The sequence below is a fragment of the Pinus tabuliformis genome, chromosome 6, assembly GCF_031772625.1.
Source record: "Pinus tabuliformis cultivar Carrire ecotype Pingquan chromosome 6, CPIR1, whole genome shotgun sequence".
NCBI classification, from domain to species: Eukaryota; Viridiplantae; Streptophyta; class Pinopsida; order Pinales; family Pinaceae; genus Pinus; species Pinus tabuliformis.
The window spans coordinates 729677275-729698709 of record NC_142292.1 but is presented as its reverse complement, the minus strand read 5'-3'; the positions used below and the strand labels follow the sequence as shown (position 1 = coordinate 729698709).

At 40.0% G+C, this 21435-nt stretch overlaps 1 protein-coding gene across 1 annotated transcript in view; it reads right to left on the bottom strand.

The window, feature by feature from the left end:
• The window catches only part of LOC149260783 (uncharacterized), a 57839-nt gene extending 38809 nt beyond the window's left edge, over positions 1 to 19030 (bottom strand). The window contains exons 1-2 of the mRNA XM_089460967.1: positions 18901 to 19030; positions 13512 to 13594 (exon numbers count right to left, since the gene is read on the bottom strand). Of these exons, the coding sequence (XP_089317093.1) occupies positions 13512 to 13594; positions 18901 to 19030 (213 nt within the window). The remainder of the gene's footprint in view (positions 1 to 13511; positions 13595 to 18900) is intronic.
• Between the last annotated feature and the right edge of the window lie 2405 nt (positions 19031 to 21435).

Here is a 21435-nt window from a genome sequence, read left to right as displayed (position 1 = left end):
TACACCCTATGAGTGCGACAAGCGAGACAAGTGTTAAGGCACATTCAGAGTTTGAGAGGATAATTCACAAAGGGATGAGGTAGGTCTTGATTTGCATGATAGCACATGTGAAAGAGATTATGGAATCACTTGAGAAAATTATAGACGAAGGAAAATCATGATTAAAAATTATAGGTGAAGGGAATTTAGACCTTTGGCTCTAAGAGTGGGACTATACGAATGGGAAATTCAAATTGGTGCTAAGTATTATTAGGGTTTAGTCTAAGGAGAGCACAATTCATTGTTAAAATGAAAACATCTTAGATATATATACACATTAAACCAATCATAGGAATACCAAATGTCGCAAGGAGATGAAGAGTCGCTCCCAAAAAAAACAAAATCACATAAATCAAAAGGCAACATAAAAATTGCAAATTTTAAGTGTGAGAGGGATGATGCCTACCTAGATTAGTTGGACGGGTGTAATCACACTTCACAAAGGTGGATGAGAGCTCTGTTAAACAATGTGCGTGGAGCTCTTGTGACCAGATAACATAGTGAAATGATTCATGGGGTCAAGCCCCTTTAATAATTTTCTTCACATGTGCGATGAAAGGCATTATAAATGTTTGATCACATTCTATAGTGTGATAAGGCATAGAAAGGTGCAACAAATTCTCAAGTTTAAGCTTACAACTAGTAGGTGTGATTGAACTAGTGTTCAAAAGTGTGTTGAGCTTGGAAACTACAGCTACGGTTTGCTAAGGTATAATGTGACAATAATTTTGACAAGCAAAGATACTTAGAAATTTTTTAGGAGGCTTGTTCCTTTGAGAGATTGATGGGGCTCCAAAATTTGAAGAAGTCAAGAATTTTGGTGGGTTGTTGTGCCAAATACAACAAGTTTTCACATTCCACTCTCAGGTCTGATAATCTAGGGTGTGTGTGAAGATTTCCATACAAAGTGTTAACTTATAACCCAAGCTACTGGAAATTAATCACTTATTAAATTATCTTGTTATAAATTAACTTCCTGCAAATATAGTGAATAAAAGACAATGCCTAAATTTTAGCTGATAAATACAAGATAAATAGTGGAAGCAAAATTAAGATCAATTTTATACACATGAACACCAATAATTTTTTCACTTCAAATTTATTGTTTCATTAATTAAAATCTTCAACATACAAGGGTTCCCTTATTGGTAAAATAATCCTCTGAGGAAAAATACAAACAACAAAATTCCACTATATCTATCTCAACAAGTTTAGTGATTGAAAGCTTAAACAACAAAGTAATATATTGATCTTAAAAACTACAACATAGACCTAGTAGCAAACCAAAAAAGTATATTGCACACATGGGAAAAAATAATTATATCTATCACAATGCCAAAGGGTTAATTGTTGCATATATCTTGAACTATAAAAAAGATTAGTAAAAAAGCATAAATGTGCAAAGGGGAAATCTAGTGTTTCACCTATTTTTATCTTGGACCTAAAATTCAACCTAACAACTTATATATTGATCTTCATGACTACAACATAGCTCTAGAAACAAACCATAAATGTGGATAGCACACATAGAAAATAATTTTTAACTAGTACAATTTCAAAGAGTTAATTGTAGCCTAGACTTAATTTCCAACTTATCTATATCATACAAAGGAAATTTCTTTACCTTTATAAAATGATGATGGGAATTAACAATAAAACATTTGCATAATAAAACCATTGTGAAAGGATTAAAAAAATTAAGCCAAAATCTAGAAGTAAATTTGAAGGTGCCAAATATTTGTTCATGGGAATGCAATAACAATGACGTCATTGGTTCAAGGGGTGTATCATATTTTATACATATACATATATACATACATAACACAAAAACATTAAAATCATATTATTCACCACGTCTCATCAAGTATCAATATCAACATTGATAGTAATATAATATTAAATGGAAAGAGTCAACATTGAGTAATAGGGAGTATTATCCTAAGACGAGAATTTATGTTTTCAATTTTTACAATACTACAAATTAATTGAGAATTCAATTCAAAAGATGTTATACCTAGACATTTAAAACAAGACTAGACTGCTCATCAAATTCATGATCCAATGCCATGAGAGATGGAATCCTTATTATATGCATCATGTACATACTTCATTAAGATGCTCTCTATGTTTTGGAACATTTATGAGGGCTTCAAATCATAGGCAACAAGAGAAGCCAATCTAGTTGAATCTCCTAATTGACATGCCATATTCATTTGTCACATTTCTTCAAAGGAACTTTTTGTAATTGTTGACAGTGTTGGACCCTCTAACATTCAGAGGATCTCCCTGGTATGAAGTCCCAACTAGACCTCACACTGTTTGGTGTAGGAGTCCCATCCAGTACGAATTATCTTAAAGATTTGCCTTAGCTCTTTCTTTTCAGCACATGAGAGTGGTTTACTTTGTCTTCTAACAACGAGGTTCATGTGCCTGGTGAGTGCTTAGTGTCACTTGTGTCAAGGTTCTTTCACTACGCAGGGAGAGGGTGAGAGTGAGTCTCAAGTCGAATGGGAATAGTCCCAACTTTGTTAGAGACACACAACACAACAGGAAATGTGCAACTTCCGGCATAGTAGTCCACACGGATGCAGTAGTCATAGAACACAAGGTGAACAGATAGAACATTCAACACCCAACAGAATAGTCCACACGAGTGCGATGGTCATTATAGCAAGTTTACGAAAATGAATCTGTCGAGTGTCCGACGAAATAGACCATATGGACGAGACATAGTTAACAACTGATACAACACATTTCCAATAGCATATGTACTAGAACAACTGAAATATTTCAACTATCTTAATACATGTTAAAGAAACATGCATTACAAGAGTCCAAAGAATAATCTTACAAACGAATACAATACATGTGTGAAAACGCTTCGGCCTGTTAACAAGCTTCTGAATTAAGCGAAAGTTCCAAGACATATCCGTACACCATTACATCACTAACCCCGATAGCGGGGCGTTGGAGCCATTGCTCGCTCCTCGAAGAAAGGACTACAGACTCTCAAGGATATGTGGGAGGAGCCACGGTGAAAATTCTTTTGCATGTACAAATGAGATGTATATATAGCCAAGGGTGAACTTGACCCTTGTGACTCTTCGACTTCCCTCATGACTGTTTGACTTACATGACTCTTCAAATTTGTATGTGGGTCTCTTGGACTTCCACATTACATTACAATAGTATGGCCCACATCAGTGATGTGGTTGATACGACTCATGACATGACTCAACATGACAGTGCTGGTATGTTCATGCTGATGGTGGTGTCCATGTCGAGCTGCAGTGCTATTGAGTGATGACTACGCTCTTGGTCTATCATAACTTCACCTCCACATGGCAAGGTGTGTGAAGTATTCGATGGTCATGGTGTTTGCTTGATATTGCACATGCATGTATCCTCTTTTCTTGTACTTGGTATGCTTCGTGTGTTCATCCGTTCATGAATAATTTTCCTAGCATGCACTCCTTGTTTATCTCGTTCATCGTCACGCCATGTCTCATCCATGTACATGTATCTACAATCACTCATGACGAGATGATATCAAATCCAGAAATCTCCTAGTCTACCATGATGCATCATCTTTTGTTTTCGGGTGTAGGTGACCAGGAGAGAGGACAAGGCTCTGAAACTGTGTAGAGCACATTTCGGGCTTTCAGACGGGCTTCGGGGCACTATCAAGGAAACTTTCATAGAGGTCATTGGGAGGCTGGGATGAGCAATCCATAACAATAGTGACATTCTGCGGGATCTGGCTCAGTGTTGGACACAGATTGTTATTGATGTCAATATGGCAATATTCGAGGAGCAGACAGAGCCACCAGAGGAGCAAACAGAGCCATTGGAGGAAGCAAAATAGAGCCAGCAGAGAGCATATATATATATATATATATATATATATATATATATATATATATATATATACATACATGCATTTAAACAACAATCGGGGGCCATATATGCCACAGAATATAGTGTATATGTAGGCAGAATACACTATCGGGAGTAGAACTCATATATATATATATATATATATATATATATATATATATATATATATATATATATATATATATATATATATATATATATATATATATATATATATATATATATATATATATATATACATATATATATGCATTTATGCTATCGGGCCCGTAGAACCCATATAGCATCACCCCTGTGTATTTATTTGTTTATTGCCAAATGCCTTTTACACAGAGAAATCACGCTAAACACTTAGCAGATTTGGAAAGCGGACTTGAAACCTTATACATGGGAGTGTTGAGTTGTATCGGGTCTGGCACATAATATCACATTGCTATAAGTGAGTGGTCTACGTTAACGTCGAGCCCTAAACCCTTGCGATTTGCGATTGCCGATGTATATCACATCGGCACTTCGGGAGCAGAGTTACAATGTGTCAAGCGGTCCATTGTGATCGCCGATAGTGATTAGTGATGTCGCATCGGACCTCCGCCAAGGGCAACCCCTGATTGCGATATATATACACGCAGAACCGACTCAACATTATAAATGGGCCTAATATAATATCGCGTCCAGTGGAGGATCGGCCATCGGCCATTGGCGATGCCATGGTCTCGATGTATAAAGGACCCTCGGAAGCCTTGAGTGTCGATTGCGATTATACTGCGGACCCGATACAGTATAGATGGGGGTGTAATATTTTTTGAAGTCCGCCATTTAGTCTTTTTTTGCATGTTTTACTCCAATTTTCTGTGTAATTGAATATTTGGCTTGCGCGGCGTTTGGAGGCAGAAATGCACTAAGGGATGCTCTGAATGGTTCAGGAGGCCTAAACGATAGCTCAGAAGGCTAGAATCAAGCCGATTGCGATAGGACGTGGCATGTCCGTTAAACGAAACAGTCTCGGTGGATGCCTGTTATCATTGAAAAAACGGGCCTGTGTTACAGTTTTAACACATGGTGACCATAAAGCCAGGAAGCGGAATGGAAAGCCAGCACAGAGGAAGCCACAGTGACCAAGGAGGAAGCCAAAAAGGTGGTGGAAAGCAGAAACGAAGAGTCAGAGGCATTTGATATATATAAAATCATAAAAATAAGGTGGGTTTGATGTTGATGTATGTATAATTAGTGAGAGAGGAAGAGGAAGAATAGGCAAGAGGTAGGAGAGGCCAGAGAAGCAAGAGAACAGGAGAAAAGCAAAAGCTCAACAGGATTGGGATCAGAGAACTATAGAAGAACAATTAATATCAGGTTTGGGTTGGATCCCAAGAGGTTGGAGCCTCAGAACTGAACAAGATTGAAATCCTTGGGAGTTGGTGCTCCTAAGTGCAGAACTATTCCAAGACAGAGTTGGTGCTCTAGAGGTTGGAGCCTCATTGAAGTCCAATTTGGAGCTTGGCAACTAATTACAACCAGCTATATATATATTGTATTTATTTGATTACACTGTTTTGTGTTAATAAAAGCATTAATTCCAGCTATCTATTTCTGTGTTCCATATATATGTGTGTGTGCTTTTGGTAACAACAAGAACAACAAAAAAAAGAAATATTGATTCACCCCCCCCCCCCCCAGTATTTCCAACAATTGGTATCAGAGCAGGCTTCTTCATACTAGCCTAACAGCTTGAAGAAGGATCCACAACCATGATGAGAAATCACGAAGCATCAGGAAGACCTCCTCTGTTTGATGGCACTAACTTTGGTTTCTAGAAAAAGAGAATGACCTACTACTTAATGTCCCTTGGACCTGAAGTCTGGCATTTTGTTCAAAATGAGTACCATATGCCTACCACTCTTCCAACAGATCAAGATGAGAGGAAAGCCTACATTGCAAATGCAAAAGCCTTGAACTCCATCACTAGTGGAATCACTGATTCGGAGTTTACAAAAGTAATGAATTGTAACTCTGCCAAAGAAATGTGGGATAAGCTAGTTGGCTTATACGATGGAGACTCAAAAGTCAAGAAGGCAAAGCTTCAAACTCACAGAAGACAATTTGAAAGTCTAAGGATGGAAGATGAAGAAGATATTGCAGCATACCTCCTCCGAGTAGCTGAAGTGGTCAACTCCCTTAAAGGATTGGATGAAAAAATTGAAGAAAGTACCATTGTTCAAAAGGTATTAAGATCTCTTCCAGACAGATTTGACTCCAAAATAAGTGCCATAGAAGAAGCAAAGGATCTTGATACTCTCAAGATGGATGAACTCCATGGAATCCTCACTGCCTATGAGATGAGGAAAGGTGGCCCAAGCTCCAAAGATGCAGCATTCAAGGCTTCAAAATCAAAGAAGGGGAAAGAAAGGAATGACTGTAGTGATGACTCCGATGTGGAATCCGAATTGGCTCAATTTGTATGAAATTTGAAGAGAGGATCTAAGCTAAAATGTAAGTACCCTCTTATATGTTTCAAATGTGGAAAAATAGGTCATTATGCTGCAAAATGTCCGCATAAACATGATAGTGATGATGAAGGAAATTCTAAAAGAATGGCACACAAAAAGAAAGGGTTCAATAAGAAAAACTTCTTCTCTAAGCAAGATGAGTCTGATGAGGATGAATTTGTAGTCATCAAAAGGAAATCAGATGAGGAAAGTGACCATGATGAAAGCCAAGAAACATTATTCATGGCATTCACAGATGAAGATGACTCAGGGCTAGAAGGAAGTGTACATGAAATGTTAATAAGTGCCATTGAAGAAAATGAGAAATTGCATAATAAAATCATTTCTCTCAAGGTAGAAAATGAGGAAACAAGAAGAAGAGAATATCTCTTGGAAAAAAACTAAAAGAAAAAGAAGAGACTTGTGAAGAACGTGAAGCCGAAATAGTATCTCTAAGGAAGGAATTGGAGCAAGTCAAAAAGAGCTGGAAAAGATCTCAAATACTTAAGACTATCCTAAAAAGTCAAAAACCTCAACATGACAAGTCTGGAATAGGCTTTAAAGGAGAATCTTCAAGCACTAAGAGTAGTGCGAAAAGCTATGCCGATGCACTTTCCAACAATCCAAAAGAAGAAAAAGTATGTCATCAAAAGTGCATCCCAGATCCAAAGAATGAAGAGAGAATTACTCCAAAGAAGAATGTGGAGTCGAATCAGGGATACTACAACAAATACAAACCAGTATTCCACCAAAGGCCCATCTCAAATCCAAAGAATGAGGCGGGAGTAATTCCAAGGAAGGAAATCGACTCAAACCATGGCTGCTACAACAGGTACAAAACTATCTTTCTTGGACACTGTTTTCACTGTAAAAACTTTGGTCATCAAGCCAGACATTGCATGGCTTGCAGAAGTGAAACACCAAAGTTAAAGGACCGAATAATCAATTCATATGCCCCCAAAAGGCAGGGACAAATCAAAACCTTCAACTCGTTTGATCCCTTGACCAAATTTGATCTGATTTGCTCATTATGCTACAATAATGGACACTTTGAACAAAACTGCCCACTCAAAGGAAGAAAAGCAAGTAGTGAGAAACCCAACTTGGATAAATGCGACCTGGCTCTATATGCTCAAAATAATGAAAATCATTGGTTTGTGGATAGTGGGTGCTCCAGACACATGACAGAGGACAAAAGGAAGTTTGTCTCGTTGAGCAAAAATGAAGGAAATGCGTCCTTTGAAAATGGATCTGGCAGAATTGCGGGAAAAGGAACTGTTACTCTTATCAATGGAAAAGGAAAAGCTCATGATGCTCTGCTAGTAGACGGACTCAAACACAACCTCCTAAGTGTTAGCCAAATTCTGTGATCAAGGACATAAGGTTGTCTTCAGCACCAAAGACTGTGAAATACGGAACTCTTCCTCAGGGGAACTTGTGGCAAAAGGGGTTAGAACACTAGACAACATTTACATTCTGAACAAGATTCAAGAAAATAAATGCTACCTGAGTCAGACAGATGAGAGTTGGCTATGGCACAAGCGACTTGAATGTACAAGCTTCAAAAATCTGATCAATATTAGCAAGATTAGAGTTGTACGATACATCCCAAGGATATTCAAACCAAATCAAGGAGTATGTGGTCCATGTCAACATGGAAAGCAAACCAGAACCAGCCACAAGACAAAGGAGCTCTATACATCAAAGCCCTTGGAGATCATTCAAGTTGATTTGTGTGGACCAACTAGAAATCATGCACTCCAAGGAGAAAGGTACTTTGTGTTATTTGTTGATGACTATAATAGAATGATGTGGATATATTTTATAAAATATAAATCTGAAACTTTTGAGTGTTTTAAGAATCTAAAAGCTCTTGTAGAAAATGAAAAAGACTCAAAAATTAAGTGCCTCGGAACAAACAGAGGGGGAGAATTCACATCAAAAGAGTTTAATGAGTTTTGTAATATTCATGGAATTAAAAGGGAATTCTTTGCTGCTAGAACACCCTAGAAAAAAGGGGTAGTTGAAAGAAGAAACAAGACAATTCAAGAAATGGAAAGAACAATGTTATTAGCAGCAAACTTGCAGCCAAAATTCTGGAGAGAAGTAGTCGGGACAACTGTCTATACCTTGAATCAAACTCAATTAAGACCAAATTGTGAAAAAACTCCTTATGAATTATGGAAAGGAAGACCTGCTTCAGTAAAGTACTTCAAGATCTTTGGAAGCAAGTGCTTCATAAAAATCAATGATGGCTCGCCAGGAAAGTTTGATTGTCGGGTTGATGAAGGGATATTCCTTGGATACTCTACACGGAGCAAAGACTACAAGTGCTACAATTTTTTACTAAAGAAAATAGTGGAAAGCATTGATGTAAAGATTGATGAATACCTTCCAGAAAAAGAAATTGAAGAACATGAAGATGATCTTCTCATTGAAGAAGAAGAACCTAAAGAAGAAGAAATAGATGAGGAAGAAGAAGAAGAGGAGAAAGAACCACCTCATACCCCTTCAAAGATGAAGTTTATCTAGAAATATCATCCAAAAGAGAATATTATTGGCAATAGAGATGAAGGGATGCATACCCGAAGAAGGACAATAATTACACCAAAGATAAATGTTATTGCTCTTCTATCCATGATAGAACCAGAAACATTTGCAAAAGCAAGTAAGGATCCTCATTGGGTAAAATCCATGGAAGAAGAAATGTCCCAAATTGAGAAGAACAAGACATGGGAGCTGGTACCTCGTCCAAAGGACAAAAACATAATAGGAACCAAATGGGTGTTCAAAAATAAAATGAATGAAGAAGGACAGGTTATCAGAAACAAGGCAAGGCTTGTCTGCAAAGGCTATTCACAAATTGAAGGAATTGACTTTGAAGAGACATTTGCACCAGTAGCTCGTATGGAAGCTATTAGGATGTTCTTGGCATTTTCTTGCTCAAAAGGATTCAAAATCTATCAAATGGATGTAAAATCAGCATTTCTAAATGGGGAACTCAAGGAAGAAGTCTACATGGAGCAGCCAGAAGGGTTTGATCTAACAGAAGGAAAGGACTTAGTCTGTAAGTTGAAAAAGGCTTTATATGGGTTGAAACAAGCTCCTAGAGCTTGGTATGCAAGATTGGATCACTATCTACAACAACAAGGCTTCAAAAAGGGAGTGGCTGGAAGTAATCTATACATAAAGACAGATGAAGGTAAGTTACTAGTTACTCTTGTTTATGTCGATGATCTGATTTTTGCTAGCAATAATGATGAAATGAGCCATGAATTTTCTCAAAACATGTCAAAAGAGTTTGAGATGTCAATGATAGGAGAGATATCTCACTTCCTTGGACTTCAAGTATCTCAAACCAGAGCAGGATTGTGTATATCTAAAGCCAAATATCTAAAAGACATGATCAAAAGATATGGAATGGAGGATTGTGCACCCATGAGCACACCTATGACCACAAATTGCAAATTGAGCAAAGAAGATAACTCCCCTCCTGTAGATGCAACTCATTACAGGTCAATAATTGGAGCCCTTCTGTACTTAACAGCTACAAGACCAGACATAATGCAGGCAGTAGGAATGGTGGGAAGATTTCAATCTGCTCCCAAACAATCCCATTTATTAGCTATAAAAAGAATTCTCAGATATCTGAAAGGAACTCCTGATTTCGGTCTTTGGTACCCTAAGAGCTCAACACTGACTGTAACTGCATACACCGATGTTGATTGGGATGGAAGTGTAGATGATCGGAAAAGTACTAGTGGAAATGCGTTCTTCCTAGGAGACTGTTTAGTATCCTGGCTTAGTAAAAAACAATCATCCATATCATTATCCACAGCTGAAGCTGAGTATATAGCTGCAGCAAACTGTTGTACTCAAATACTATGGATGAAGGAAGCTCTAAAAGATGTCAACATAGGTACAGATCAACCGATTACCATCTATTGTGACAACACAAGTGCTATCAGTCTCAGCAAAAATCCAGTGATGCACTCAAGGACCAAACACATACCAATCAAGTATCATTTCCTCCGTGAGCAAGTAGCTGAACAAAACATCATCCTGGAATATATCAGTACAAAGGAGCAAATAGCTGATATTTTCACAAAACCTCTTCCTCAAGAAGCATTCGAACATCTGCGTCAAAAGATGGGGGTTATCTCTTTATCATCACTCAAATTCATTCATAAAGATGTAGTAGGACAGGGGGAGCAATTTGATAGGGGGAGTCCGTATGCATTCCTTTGTCATTGATGTCAAAGGGGGAGAGCAGAAGAATATTGCCATCAATAACAAAGGGGGAGATTGTTGGACACAGATTGTTATTGACGTCAATATGGCAATATTCGAGGAGCAGATAGAGCCACCATAGGAGCAAATAGAGCGAAGAGCAGACAGAGCCATTGGAGGAAGCAAAACAGAGCCAGCGGAGAGCAGATCGGAGCATAGATATATATATATATATATATATATATATATATGCACTTATGCTATCGGGCCCGTAGAACCCATATAGCATCACCCCTGTGTATTTATTTGTTTATTGTCAAATGCCTTTTACACAAAGAAATCACGCTAAACACTTAGCAGATTTGGAAATCGGACTTGAAACCTTATACACGGAAGCGTTGAGTCATATCGGGTCTGACACATAATATCGCATCGCTATAAGTGAGTGGTCTGCATTAACGTCGAGCCCTAAACACTTGCGATTTGCGATTGCCGACATATATTGCATCGGCACTTCGGGAGCGAAATTACAATGTGTCAAGCGGTCCATTGTGATCGCCGATAGCAATTAGTGATGTCGCATTGGACCTCTGCCAAGGGCAACCCCCAATTGCGATACATATACATGCGGACCTGACGCAACATTATAAATGGGCCTAATATAATATCGCGTCCAGTGGAGGATCGGCCATCGGCGATGCCATGGTCTTGATGTATAAAGGACCCCCAGAAGCCTTGAGCACCGATTGCGATTATACTGTGGACCCAATACAGTATAGATGGGGGTGTAATATTTTTTGAAGTCCACCCTTTAGTCTTTTTTGCCTGTTTTACTCCTATTTCCTGTGTAATTGAATATTTGGCTTGCGCGGCGTTTGGAGGTAGAAATACACTAAGGGATGCTCTGGATGGTTCAGGAGGCCTGAATGATAGCTCAAAAGGCTAGAATCAAGCCAATTGCGATTCCGATAGGACGTGGAATGTCCATTAAAGGAAACAGTCTCGGTGGATGCCTGTTATCATTGAAAAAAGAGCCTGTGTTACAGTTTTAACACACGATGACCGTAAAGCCAGGAAGTGGAATGGAAAGCCAGCACAGAGGAAGCCACAACGACCAAGGAGGGAAGCCGAAATATCAAGCTAGTCAGAGGAAACGACAGCGACCGAGGAGGAAGCCAAAACGACGGTGGAAAGCGGAAACGAAGAGTCAGAGGCTTTTGATATATATAAAATCAGAAAAACAAGGTGGGTTTGATGTTGATGTATGTATAATCAGTGAGAGAGGAAGCCAAAGAACAGGCAAGAGGCAGGAGAGGCCAGAGAAGCAAGAGAATAGGAGAAAAGCATAAGCTCAGCAGGATTGGGAGCAGAGAACTACAACAGAACAATTAATATCAGGTTTGGGTTGGAGCCCAAGAGGTTGGAGCCTCAGAACTGAACAGGATTGAAATCCTTGGGAGTTGGTGCTCCTAAGTATAGAACTATTCCAAGACAGAGTTGGTGTTGTGGAGGTTGGAGCCTCACTGAAGTCCAAGTTGGAGCTTGGTAACTAATTGCAACTATATATATGTGTGTGTGTGTGTGTGTGTGTGTGTGTGTGTGTGCGCGCGCGCGCGCTTTTGGTAACAAAAAGAACAACAACAAAAAAAAAGAAATACGGATTCACCCCCCCCCCCCAGTATTTCCAACACTCATCTCGGAGACAGAAATGTATAATTTTTTCAGGGAGGCAGTGCGGGCAGCGGGGAGGACACTGACAGTGAAAACTGCGCAAATTCTCAGGGGAGGCTGGGAGCGGGCTGCGGGAGTTTGCTGGAGAAAACTTTGCAAAATTGGGAGATAGGCATGCAGGACATGTCTACACAGTTTCCAGGCTGAGCGGGGTGTCGAGCAGTAGGAGGACAGTCCAAGAAAACTGTGCAGTTTTCAGGAGGAGCAGCAAGTCGACTGACAGAGGGACTGGATGACATAAATGCACAATTTTCAAGGACAGTGCAGTGACAGGTAGCAGGTGCCTGTCCCTCATGTCTACACAATTTCTTCAGTTAGTGGAGGTGGGCATGCTGACAACTTTTGCGCAATTTTTTGGAGGAGTGAAGCCCGGGGTCACTGCCCGGTCAAACTCTCCAGTTGACCAACGTGAGGCTTGATATATTGGCTTGTGGGTAGCACAGATTGAGATGACTTCTTGGGAAACTTATGTGTTGTTCTGGGTGACATTCAGCCAGGTCAATGCCAGGATTGTGTAGTGCAGACTACCTGGGAGGTGACCTCAATCTCTGCTCAATTTTGGGCCGCAGTACTTGATCACTGAGGGTTGAGACTGCATAGTGTAGCTATACGGAGGTCTAACTGATGGTGGGTGGTCCGGTTGACAGAATTTCTGCAAAATGACTAAGTGTGTGAGTAAGTGGACCTGTGTATACATGACCTCGCGAACACATGCTCAACATGACTTGACGAAAAGACACCTTGAACCAACAAGACAATACCCAATGTGACTGACCAATGGGTGTGAGCGATAAGTGCAATACTTGAGATAGATCGTTGAACGACCACGACGACACTTGTGAGATTTTGCATACAACTTCGTGTGTGAGTGTGACTAATCCAAGATCTTTTGCTTATAGATGTATTAAAGAATTACATGCATAAATTGTAGCTTAAACATAGAAATTTAATGTGCACATGAGAGAAGAGGAGAAACGCATAAAGCATGAAAGAAGATAAGAAACTTGATAAGGAGTTCATCTGACTTGGACTACGTCTCCGGGCCCTGCTCGATCAATGGGGAGGCCTTCATTCATTAAGTGGCATGAGAAAGAAGAGTACAAGCATCAGTTACAAAAAGAAGTCTTATACCTCCATACTGAAAAATGGCCGAATAATGTAGAACTTTGTTGGAGAAACAGACATTTCCATTGCATTTGTGGCATCGAGAAATGCTGAAACCATATAAAATTTGTCAAAATCTGACAAAATGAAAATCTGGCCCCTGGAGAAATTGCTCAGATCATGGTTCCGCCCCTCTCTTTGCACTGCTCATGGTTCCGCCACCTGCAAAATAGCTTGCCTCAAACTATGTGTGCGCTCCTCCATGGCGCACTGAGCAAATAGGTTTAAATATGAACTTGTGGGCAGATTACACAACAAATTAGTTGTGGCGCAGTGGCAAACTTGGAAAGTAGTTGAGGAGGGGTCGGGGGATCAAATCCTGCCCCTCCCAAAATAATACGCAACAGTTTGATGGTTTTAAATTATGGCGGTAGTGTTTAATGGTGGTTGGGTATGTGCCCCAAGGGTCGGCCCACCACCTATTTTGCTGCGTGCCATGGTTCCGGCTCGACCATAAACCATGGGTCCCAATGGTTATACCAAGTACAGGGGGGGGAGGGGCCGGGGGTAGTGGCCCACCCCTCCATTAATAATTGTTGATAAGGATTGGGGTGGCAGGGTTGGTGGCCCGCCACCCTTTTTTAAATAATTTTTTTGTTATAAAAACAATATGGTTGTTTTCAAAAATCCAGATTTTAGGCCGAAGGAGACATTTTAACAAGGCGACAATTTCGCCTAGAATCCGGCCGAAGTTGGCCGGATTCCATCTACTGGAAAAAGTCCAAATTGTGTCTTCATTAATCCTGCCCAGTCAGCAAAAGTCAACCAAACTTTGACTCCCTCTATCTTCCTCATCCGAACTCGGATTGGAGTGTCGTTCGCACTGTTGGAATCAAGGCAATGAGCACTTCGATCTGATGTCAAGTTAATTGTCTTTCTGATAATTTGAATTTTGAGCCTTTTCCATGCCACTGGTGTTTGGAGATCCACCTGGATCAATCCTCCCCATTGAAGAGCTTTTGGATTACCAAAAGCTTTATCAGTTAATTGGAAAGTGAGGGAATTTTTCCCTCACTTTTTCTTTTTCCAACCATTTTGCCTTGCTAGGGTGCATTCCCTTGAAACCAACTCGAAGGTATTCCACATCTCCCCATTGTGAAGTCCTGGTTCTTCTGTCAAGGATGATATCTTCAGGTAACTCATCAAGGTAATCTAGTGCAAAGTCATCAACTATAGGAATTGTGCCCACCTCTTTGGTGTCCACAATCAATGGTGGCTCATACATCTTTAATTTTTCCACATTCACTATGGAGTACATTTGCATATATGTCGGCAAATTGAGACGGAAGGCATTGTTTTCAATCTTCTCCAAGATGGTGAATGGACCATACCGAATTGGTCACAACTTCTTCCCTTCTCCCTTCATCTTGTCCTTGCTGATATGGAACCACACTTTGTCGCCCACTTGAAATTGATGTTCGACTCGGTGTTTGTCATCTCGAGCCTTGTACTGAGCTTGACTTTTCTCCAATTTCTCCTATACTGCTTGGTGAATCAACTAGATCTGTTGAATGAACTGTTGCACTTTTTCCCTGTCATCATGTCCACCGGAGTCATCTTCCCTTCCAAAGACCATATCAAAAGGATCTTTTGGCAGGTAGCCCAAACATCTCTCAAATGGTGAATGATGCATAGATGAGTGTACTATTCGATTGCAAGAATGCTTCACATATGGAAGATGTTCATCCCACAACTTAGGATGTTTCCCACAATAGCCTCACAACAAGTGTACCACGGTGCGGTTGACAACCTCTGTTTGTTCGTCATTATTTGGATGAAATGTCGTGCTTCTTTTAAACTTGGTGTCCATCATCTTCCACAAGCTGGTCCAAAACTCTCCAAGAAAGCGAGAGTCCCGATCTGACACAATCGGTGTGGGCAACCCAAAATGGACCCAAACATGCTGAAAGAAAAGAAAAGCAGTCTGCTCTGTAGTGATATGCTTTTTACAAGGCATTAAAATACACATCTTACTAAAACGGTCAACGAAAACATACAAATAATCGTGACTTTTTCTAGACAAAGGAAAACCTCCTACAAAATCCATAGACACACTTTCCCATGGATGACTCGGAATAGGAAGTGGTGTGTAGAGACTGAGTTTTCTATTAGAGGGCTTTGAAACATAACACATCACACATCCCTTTACATAGCGAGTTACAATGTTCTGCATATGAGGCCAAAAACAAAATCTTGGTACATGACACAAATTTTTTTCAACACCAAAATGACCAGACACAAGGGAGGTGTGGGCCTCCCAGATTACATGTACCCTTTCTCCTATGGGTATGCACAATTTGCCAAGGTGATACAATAGTTTCCCCTGCAAGTGATAGTTGTCCACTTGTGAACCATGGGTTAGTTTTGCATAAATATCCTTAAAGTCATCTTTGTTAACATATTGTTCAACATAACTTTCAAAAGATAATGAAGCATTATGCAAAATAATAGAATTAGAAATAGGAGGGCGAGATAACATATCAACCACTTTGTTGCTAGTGCCCTTCTTATACTTTATTACCAGATGAAACTGCTGAAGAAAACCCATCCACTTGAAATGACGAGATTGCTGCAACTTGGTTTGTGACTGAAGATACTGCAAGGGCTGATGATCCGTATGGATGATGGTCTCCTTGCCGATCAGGTAGTGTTTCCACTTTTTCACACTCTAGACCAAGGCATATAACTCCTTGTCATAAGTGGGATAGTTTATCATAGCCTAAGAGAACTTCTCTAAATGGTAACATATTAGCTTCTTTTGCTGCATCAGTACAACTCCCATGGCATATCCGTTGGCGTCTGTCTCGATCTCGAATGGCTATTGGAGATCTGGTAAGGCCAAGACCGGTGTGGTGCTGATCTTTTCTTTCAATGTTTCGAAGGACTTCTGCTGCTTTCCTCCCCATTGAAAGACTTGCTTTACACTTGTCAATGCGCATAAAGGTGCTGCAATAACAGAGAAATTGGCAATAAATCTCCTCCAATACTCTACTACACCCAAAAAGTTGTGAACCTCGGTTACACTAATAGGCTTAGGCCAATTTACAATTGCTTCAACTTTAGAAGGATCAATTTTTAGCTGACCATGACTAACAATATGACCTAGGTAAACCAAAGAGGTTTTCCCAAACTTACACTTTGAAAATTTTACATAGAGTTTTTCTTTTTTCAATACATCAAGCACTTTCTTCACATGGCATACATGTTCATTCCAACTTTTACTAAAGATAAGAATATCATCTAGATATACAAGAACAAATTCATCAATGAAAGGCCTAAAGAGATCATTCATGACCCTCATGAAAGTGGCTGGAACGTTGCAAAGTCTGAATGGCATCACCATCCATTCGAACAACCCCTATTTGGTCTTGAAGGCAGTTTTCCACACATCCTGCTCTGCAATTTGGACCTGGTGATAACCACTACACAAATCCAATTTGGTGAAATAGATAGCATTCTTTAACTGGTCTAATAAATCATCTATGCGGGGAAGAGGGTAACGATTTTTCACCGTGATTTTGTTTAGTGCTTGGTAATCCACGCACATCCTCCATGTGCAATCTTTCTTTGGAACTAAGACAATCGGTGAGCCGCATGGAGAAGTGCTCAATCTAATGAACCCTTGGTTCAATAGTTCCTGCACCTTCTTTTTTATCTCCTCCATCTCAATGGTCGACATCTTGTACATGCTAATATTTGGTAAAGGAGTGTCATGATGCAAATGGATCTCATGTTGGATTTCCCTCTTCGGAGGTAATCCCCTTGGTTCCTGAAACATCTCATCATAATTAGAAATTAATTCACATAATTCCTTTTTATGCACATGATCACAACCCTGGAAAGCATCAGATAATTATGCATCTTTCCCCCTTACAACCATAAGCATGCAACCCTTATTGGAATTCACCAACCTCTTCATTTGTCCTGCACTTACAAGGTTGGCATTGATTTTAGTTTGATGATCCCTTACAATATATTCTACCCCATCTTTTGTGATTTGGTATTTGTTTTCATGACGGAAGAAGATTTCCTTTCTATCATATAGATATGGACTCCCTAACACCATGCCACAGATATCCAATGGTATCACATCAAGTTTTACCTCATCCACTAACTTAGAAGCGATAAAAAATTTAACCTTGCACTGGTTAGTTACATTCAGTTTTGCTTTATCATGTATCCATCCAAGTGGGTAAGGTTTTGGATGTGGTTTGGTTTCCAAGCCTAGCTTCTTTACCAAGGGCTCTGAAATTAAGTTTGATTGGGATCCGGTATCAAATAGAGTTTCCACTTTTGTATGATTTATGATAACTCTAATATGAAATAGCTAAATTCTCTTTCGTTCATTAGGAAGAGACTCATCTATTGAACTAGTGCTTTCATGTGATTTAGAATTAACATGAGGTGTAAGAGTACCTTTTGTTCCTGTTGTTGTCACCAATGCTTCATCTCCAGAATTAGATCTAAGGTCTTGCTGCACAGTTGCCACTGCCTTCTGCTTGCCTTTTCCTCCATACTTCTTTGGTATCTTTTCTGGGTACAGTTTCCAACAATGATCATTGTCATGACCTTCCTTTTTGTAGTGAGTGAAATAAGGCCTTTCTCCTTCATCTTTCTTGGTTGATGTCGTCCTCTTCTCCTTTCCTTTTCCTTTCACTTTGGGTTTCCCATTTGGAGGTTTGAAAGGTGGTTTCTTGAAATGACCATCTCTTTCATTTTTTCCCCTGTTCTCAATATGGATGGCCTTTACACTGGTCGAGTCAATAGTGGTTGGTTCAAACAATAATAATGAATGTCTAAGGTAACTATGTAATGATCCAATATACTTAGTTACTACTTCAGGTGAGTCAAGTGAAATGCCCAAATTAAGTGCTTGTTTTCTAAACTCCTCTGTAAAGCTTTGAACATCCTGACCTCTACCTTGCCTTAAGTATTGCCAATCCATTAAGGATTTTTGCTTATAACCCAAGGGATAAAATTTTTCCTTTAATGCAGAAATGAAACTAGGCCATGAGGAAAGAATATTACCCACACTCTTACTGCTTTGCAATTTGCTCTCCCACCAGACGAGAGCGGTGCTACTCAGCTGAAGAGAGGCCAGCTGAATCTTTGCCTCGTCCTCTTCGATCTGCTAAATCCTGCAATAGATTTCAATCTGCCTAATCTAGTTATTAAGCTTTTCTGCATTACTTTCACTGTTAAACATGGGAAGATCAAATTTGACATCTAATTTAAACAAAAGGTTTCTTAGATGCATCCCTTGAATTTCTATGATGATGGTGATGAGAGGAAGAAGAACTTTCACTCGTGGAAGGAGAAGGAGGGGGTTCTTCTTCACTATTTCCATGCATTGAACCTTGTTCTTCTGCCTTTTTCCCTTCTGCTTTCTCTAGCCTCGAAAGCAATTGACCGACATTTTCTGCCATTGCATAGAAAGTTTTGTGGAAATTGATCTGCTCTTCATAACGAGCCTCTTCATCTGCCATGTTTCTCCTTCACTGTGAACGCCCCGCTTAGGGATCGAAAGACTTAGTTTCCCTTCACCTCTTCAGAGCATGTTTCTTGTTAGAATACAAACATGCAATTCACATCTACAAAGACCTGCTCCGATACCACTTGATCCAAGATCTTTTTCTTATAGATGTATTAAAGAATTACATGCATAAATTGTAGCTTAAACATAGAAATTTAATGTGCACATGAGAGAAGAGGAGAAACATATAAAGCATGAAAGAAGACAAGAAACTTGATAACGAAGTTAATTTGACTTGGACTACATCTTCGGGCCCTACTTGATCAATGGGGAGGCCTTCATTCATTAAGTGGCATGAGAAAGAAGAGTACAAGCATCAGTTACAAAAAGGAGTCTTACCTCTATACTGAAAATGGCTGAAAAATGCAAAACTCTATTGGAGAAACGGACAACACCATTGTGTACGTAGCGTCAAGAAATGCTGAATCCATATCAAATTTGTCAAAATCTGACAAAATGAAAATTTGGCCCCCTAGAGAAATTGCTCAGATCATGGTTTCGCCCCTCTCTCTACACTACTCATGGTTTTTCAACCTGCAAAATAGCCTACCTTGAACTACATGTGTGCTCCTCCTCCATGATTCACTAAAAAAATAGGTTTAAATATGAACTCGTGGGCAGATTACACAAAAAATTAGTTGTGGCGCAGTGGAAAACTTGGAAAGTAGTTGAGGAGGGGTCGGGGGATCAAATCCCGCCCCTCCCAAAATAATACACAACAATTTGATGGTTTTAAATTACGGCGGTAGTGTTTAATGGTGGTTGGGTCCATGCCCCAAGGGCCAGCCCACCACCTATTTTGTTGTGTGCCATGATTCCGGCCTGGCCATAAACCATGGGTCCCAACAGTTATACCAAGTATAGGGGGGAGGGGCCGGGGATAGTAGCCAGCCCCTCCATTAATAATTGTTGATAAGGATTGGGGTGTTGGGGTTGGTGGCCCACCACCTTTTTTAAGAATTTTTTTGTTCTAAAAACAATATGGTTGTTTTCAAAAATCCAGATTTTAGGTTGAAGGAGACATTTTAACAAGGTGATAATTTCGCCTGGAATCCGGCCAGACTTGGCCAGATTTTGCCTACTGGAAAAAGTCCAAATTGTGTCTTCATTAATCCTGCCCAGTCAACAAAAGTCAACCAAACTTTGACTACATCTATCTTCCTCATCCGAACTCGGATTGGAGTGTCGTTCACACCGTTGGAATCAGGGTGACGAGCACTCCAATCTGATGTCAAGTAATCATCTTTCTGCCGCTTTTAATTTTGAGCCTTTTCCACACCACTAGTGTTTGGAGATCCACCTAGATCAATGACAAATGCTTACATAGAGAATACAACTTCTTCACATGAAGACGGACCTTGAACATAGCCAAAACATGACTGCAAGCATGACATTGTGACCAACATGCTAAAAGATATCCAGTGAATGGTGAAGCGAGGAGGGTGCAAAGACTCGACACAAGCTCATGGGACGAGCACGATTGTTTGCAGACATCAAGGAAAAAGCCAAGGAAGGCTCCAAAATTGGCTGTAGGCCAAAAAGTTTGGAGGGTGTTGCAGCTGCTACAACACTTGGTGACACATTAGTTGCATACCAACTTCTCTGTTCTGGTCCATTGACAACATAGGGCCTTGGTCTATCAGGGAGTATTGAATCGCTATTTGGGTTGCTTCGGCTTCCCCTCTTACCCCATGTATAGTCATGGTTCACCTTTTTCCAACTCAGTCAAACAGAACAACAAGTTTCAACTTGATCATAGTGTTTCAAAATGGGGAAGGGTAGTTTGGCTCACGAGTTTAAATTTTTAGAGTATGAGTTTTCATCTTTAGTATTGCTCTACTACCAACAGGCTTGGACAGTACCCTGGCGGAGTCACACAGGAACACACACATTTATCCACTGTTAGCAAGCCTGGTCAGTACCCCGGTGGAGTTTCATGCTTCACCTCTCTGCGCAAGAAGCCTTTCTCTTCTTTCACCTTTATATTTTTAAAAGAGGACTGTGCATATGAACTTATTTCTTTTCGGGGTAGAAGAGGGATCTCGACTTATTGAGAACAAAAGAGGTTGTTCCTTCATAGAAGCATGTAAGACCTCTGATATAGCTTTTCTCATTTAGATTCTCCCCTTCTCCATTTCTACTAGTTGGATGAGCTTGAACACACATAGCAGAAGACTAAGTACAGGCTTGGGGTTTCCCAGCGTGGACACAGGTTCATGGTTGGACCAAAGCTTCCCTTGCAGATGAATTGTATTTCCCGTCAAGACTTCATCGATCGAAGGTTACAACCAAGCACAAAGAAGACGAACATAGGACTAGCCAAGTGCTGCAATGTCACAAGACTCTTTGGATCTCAGC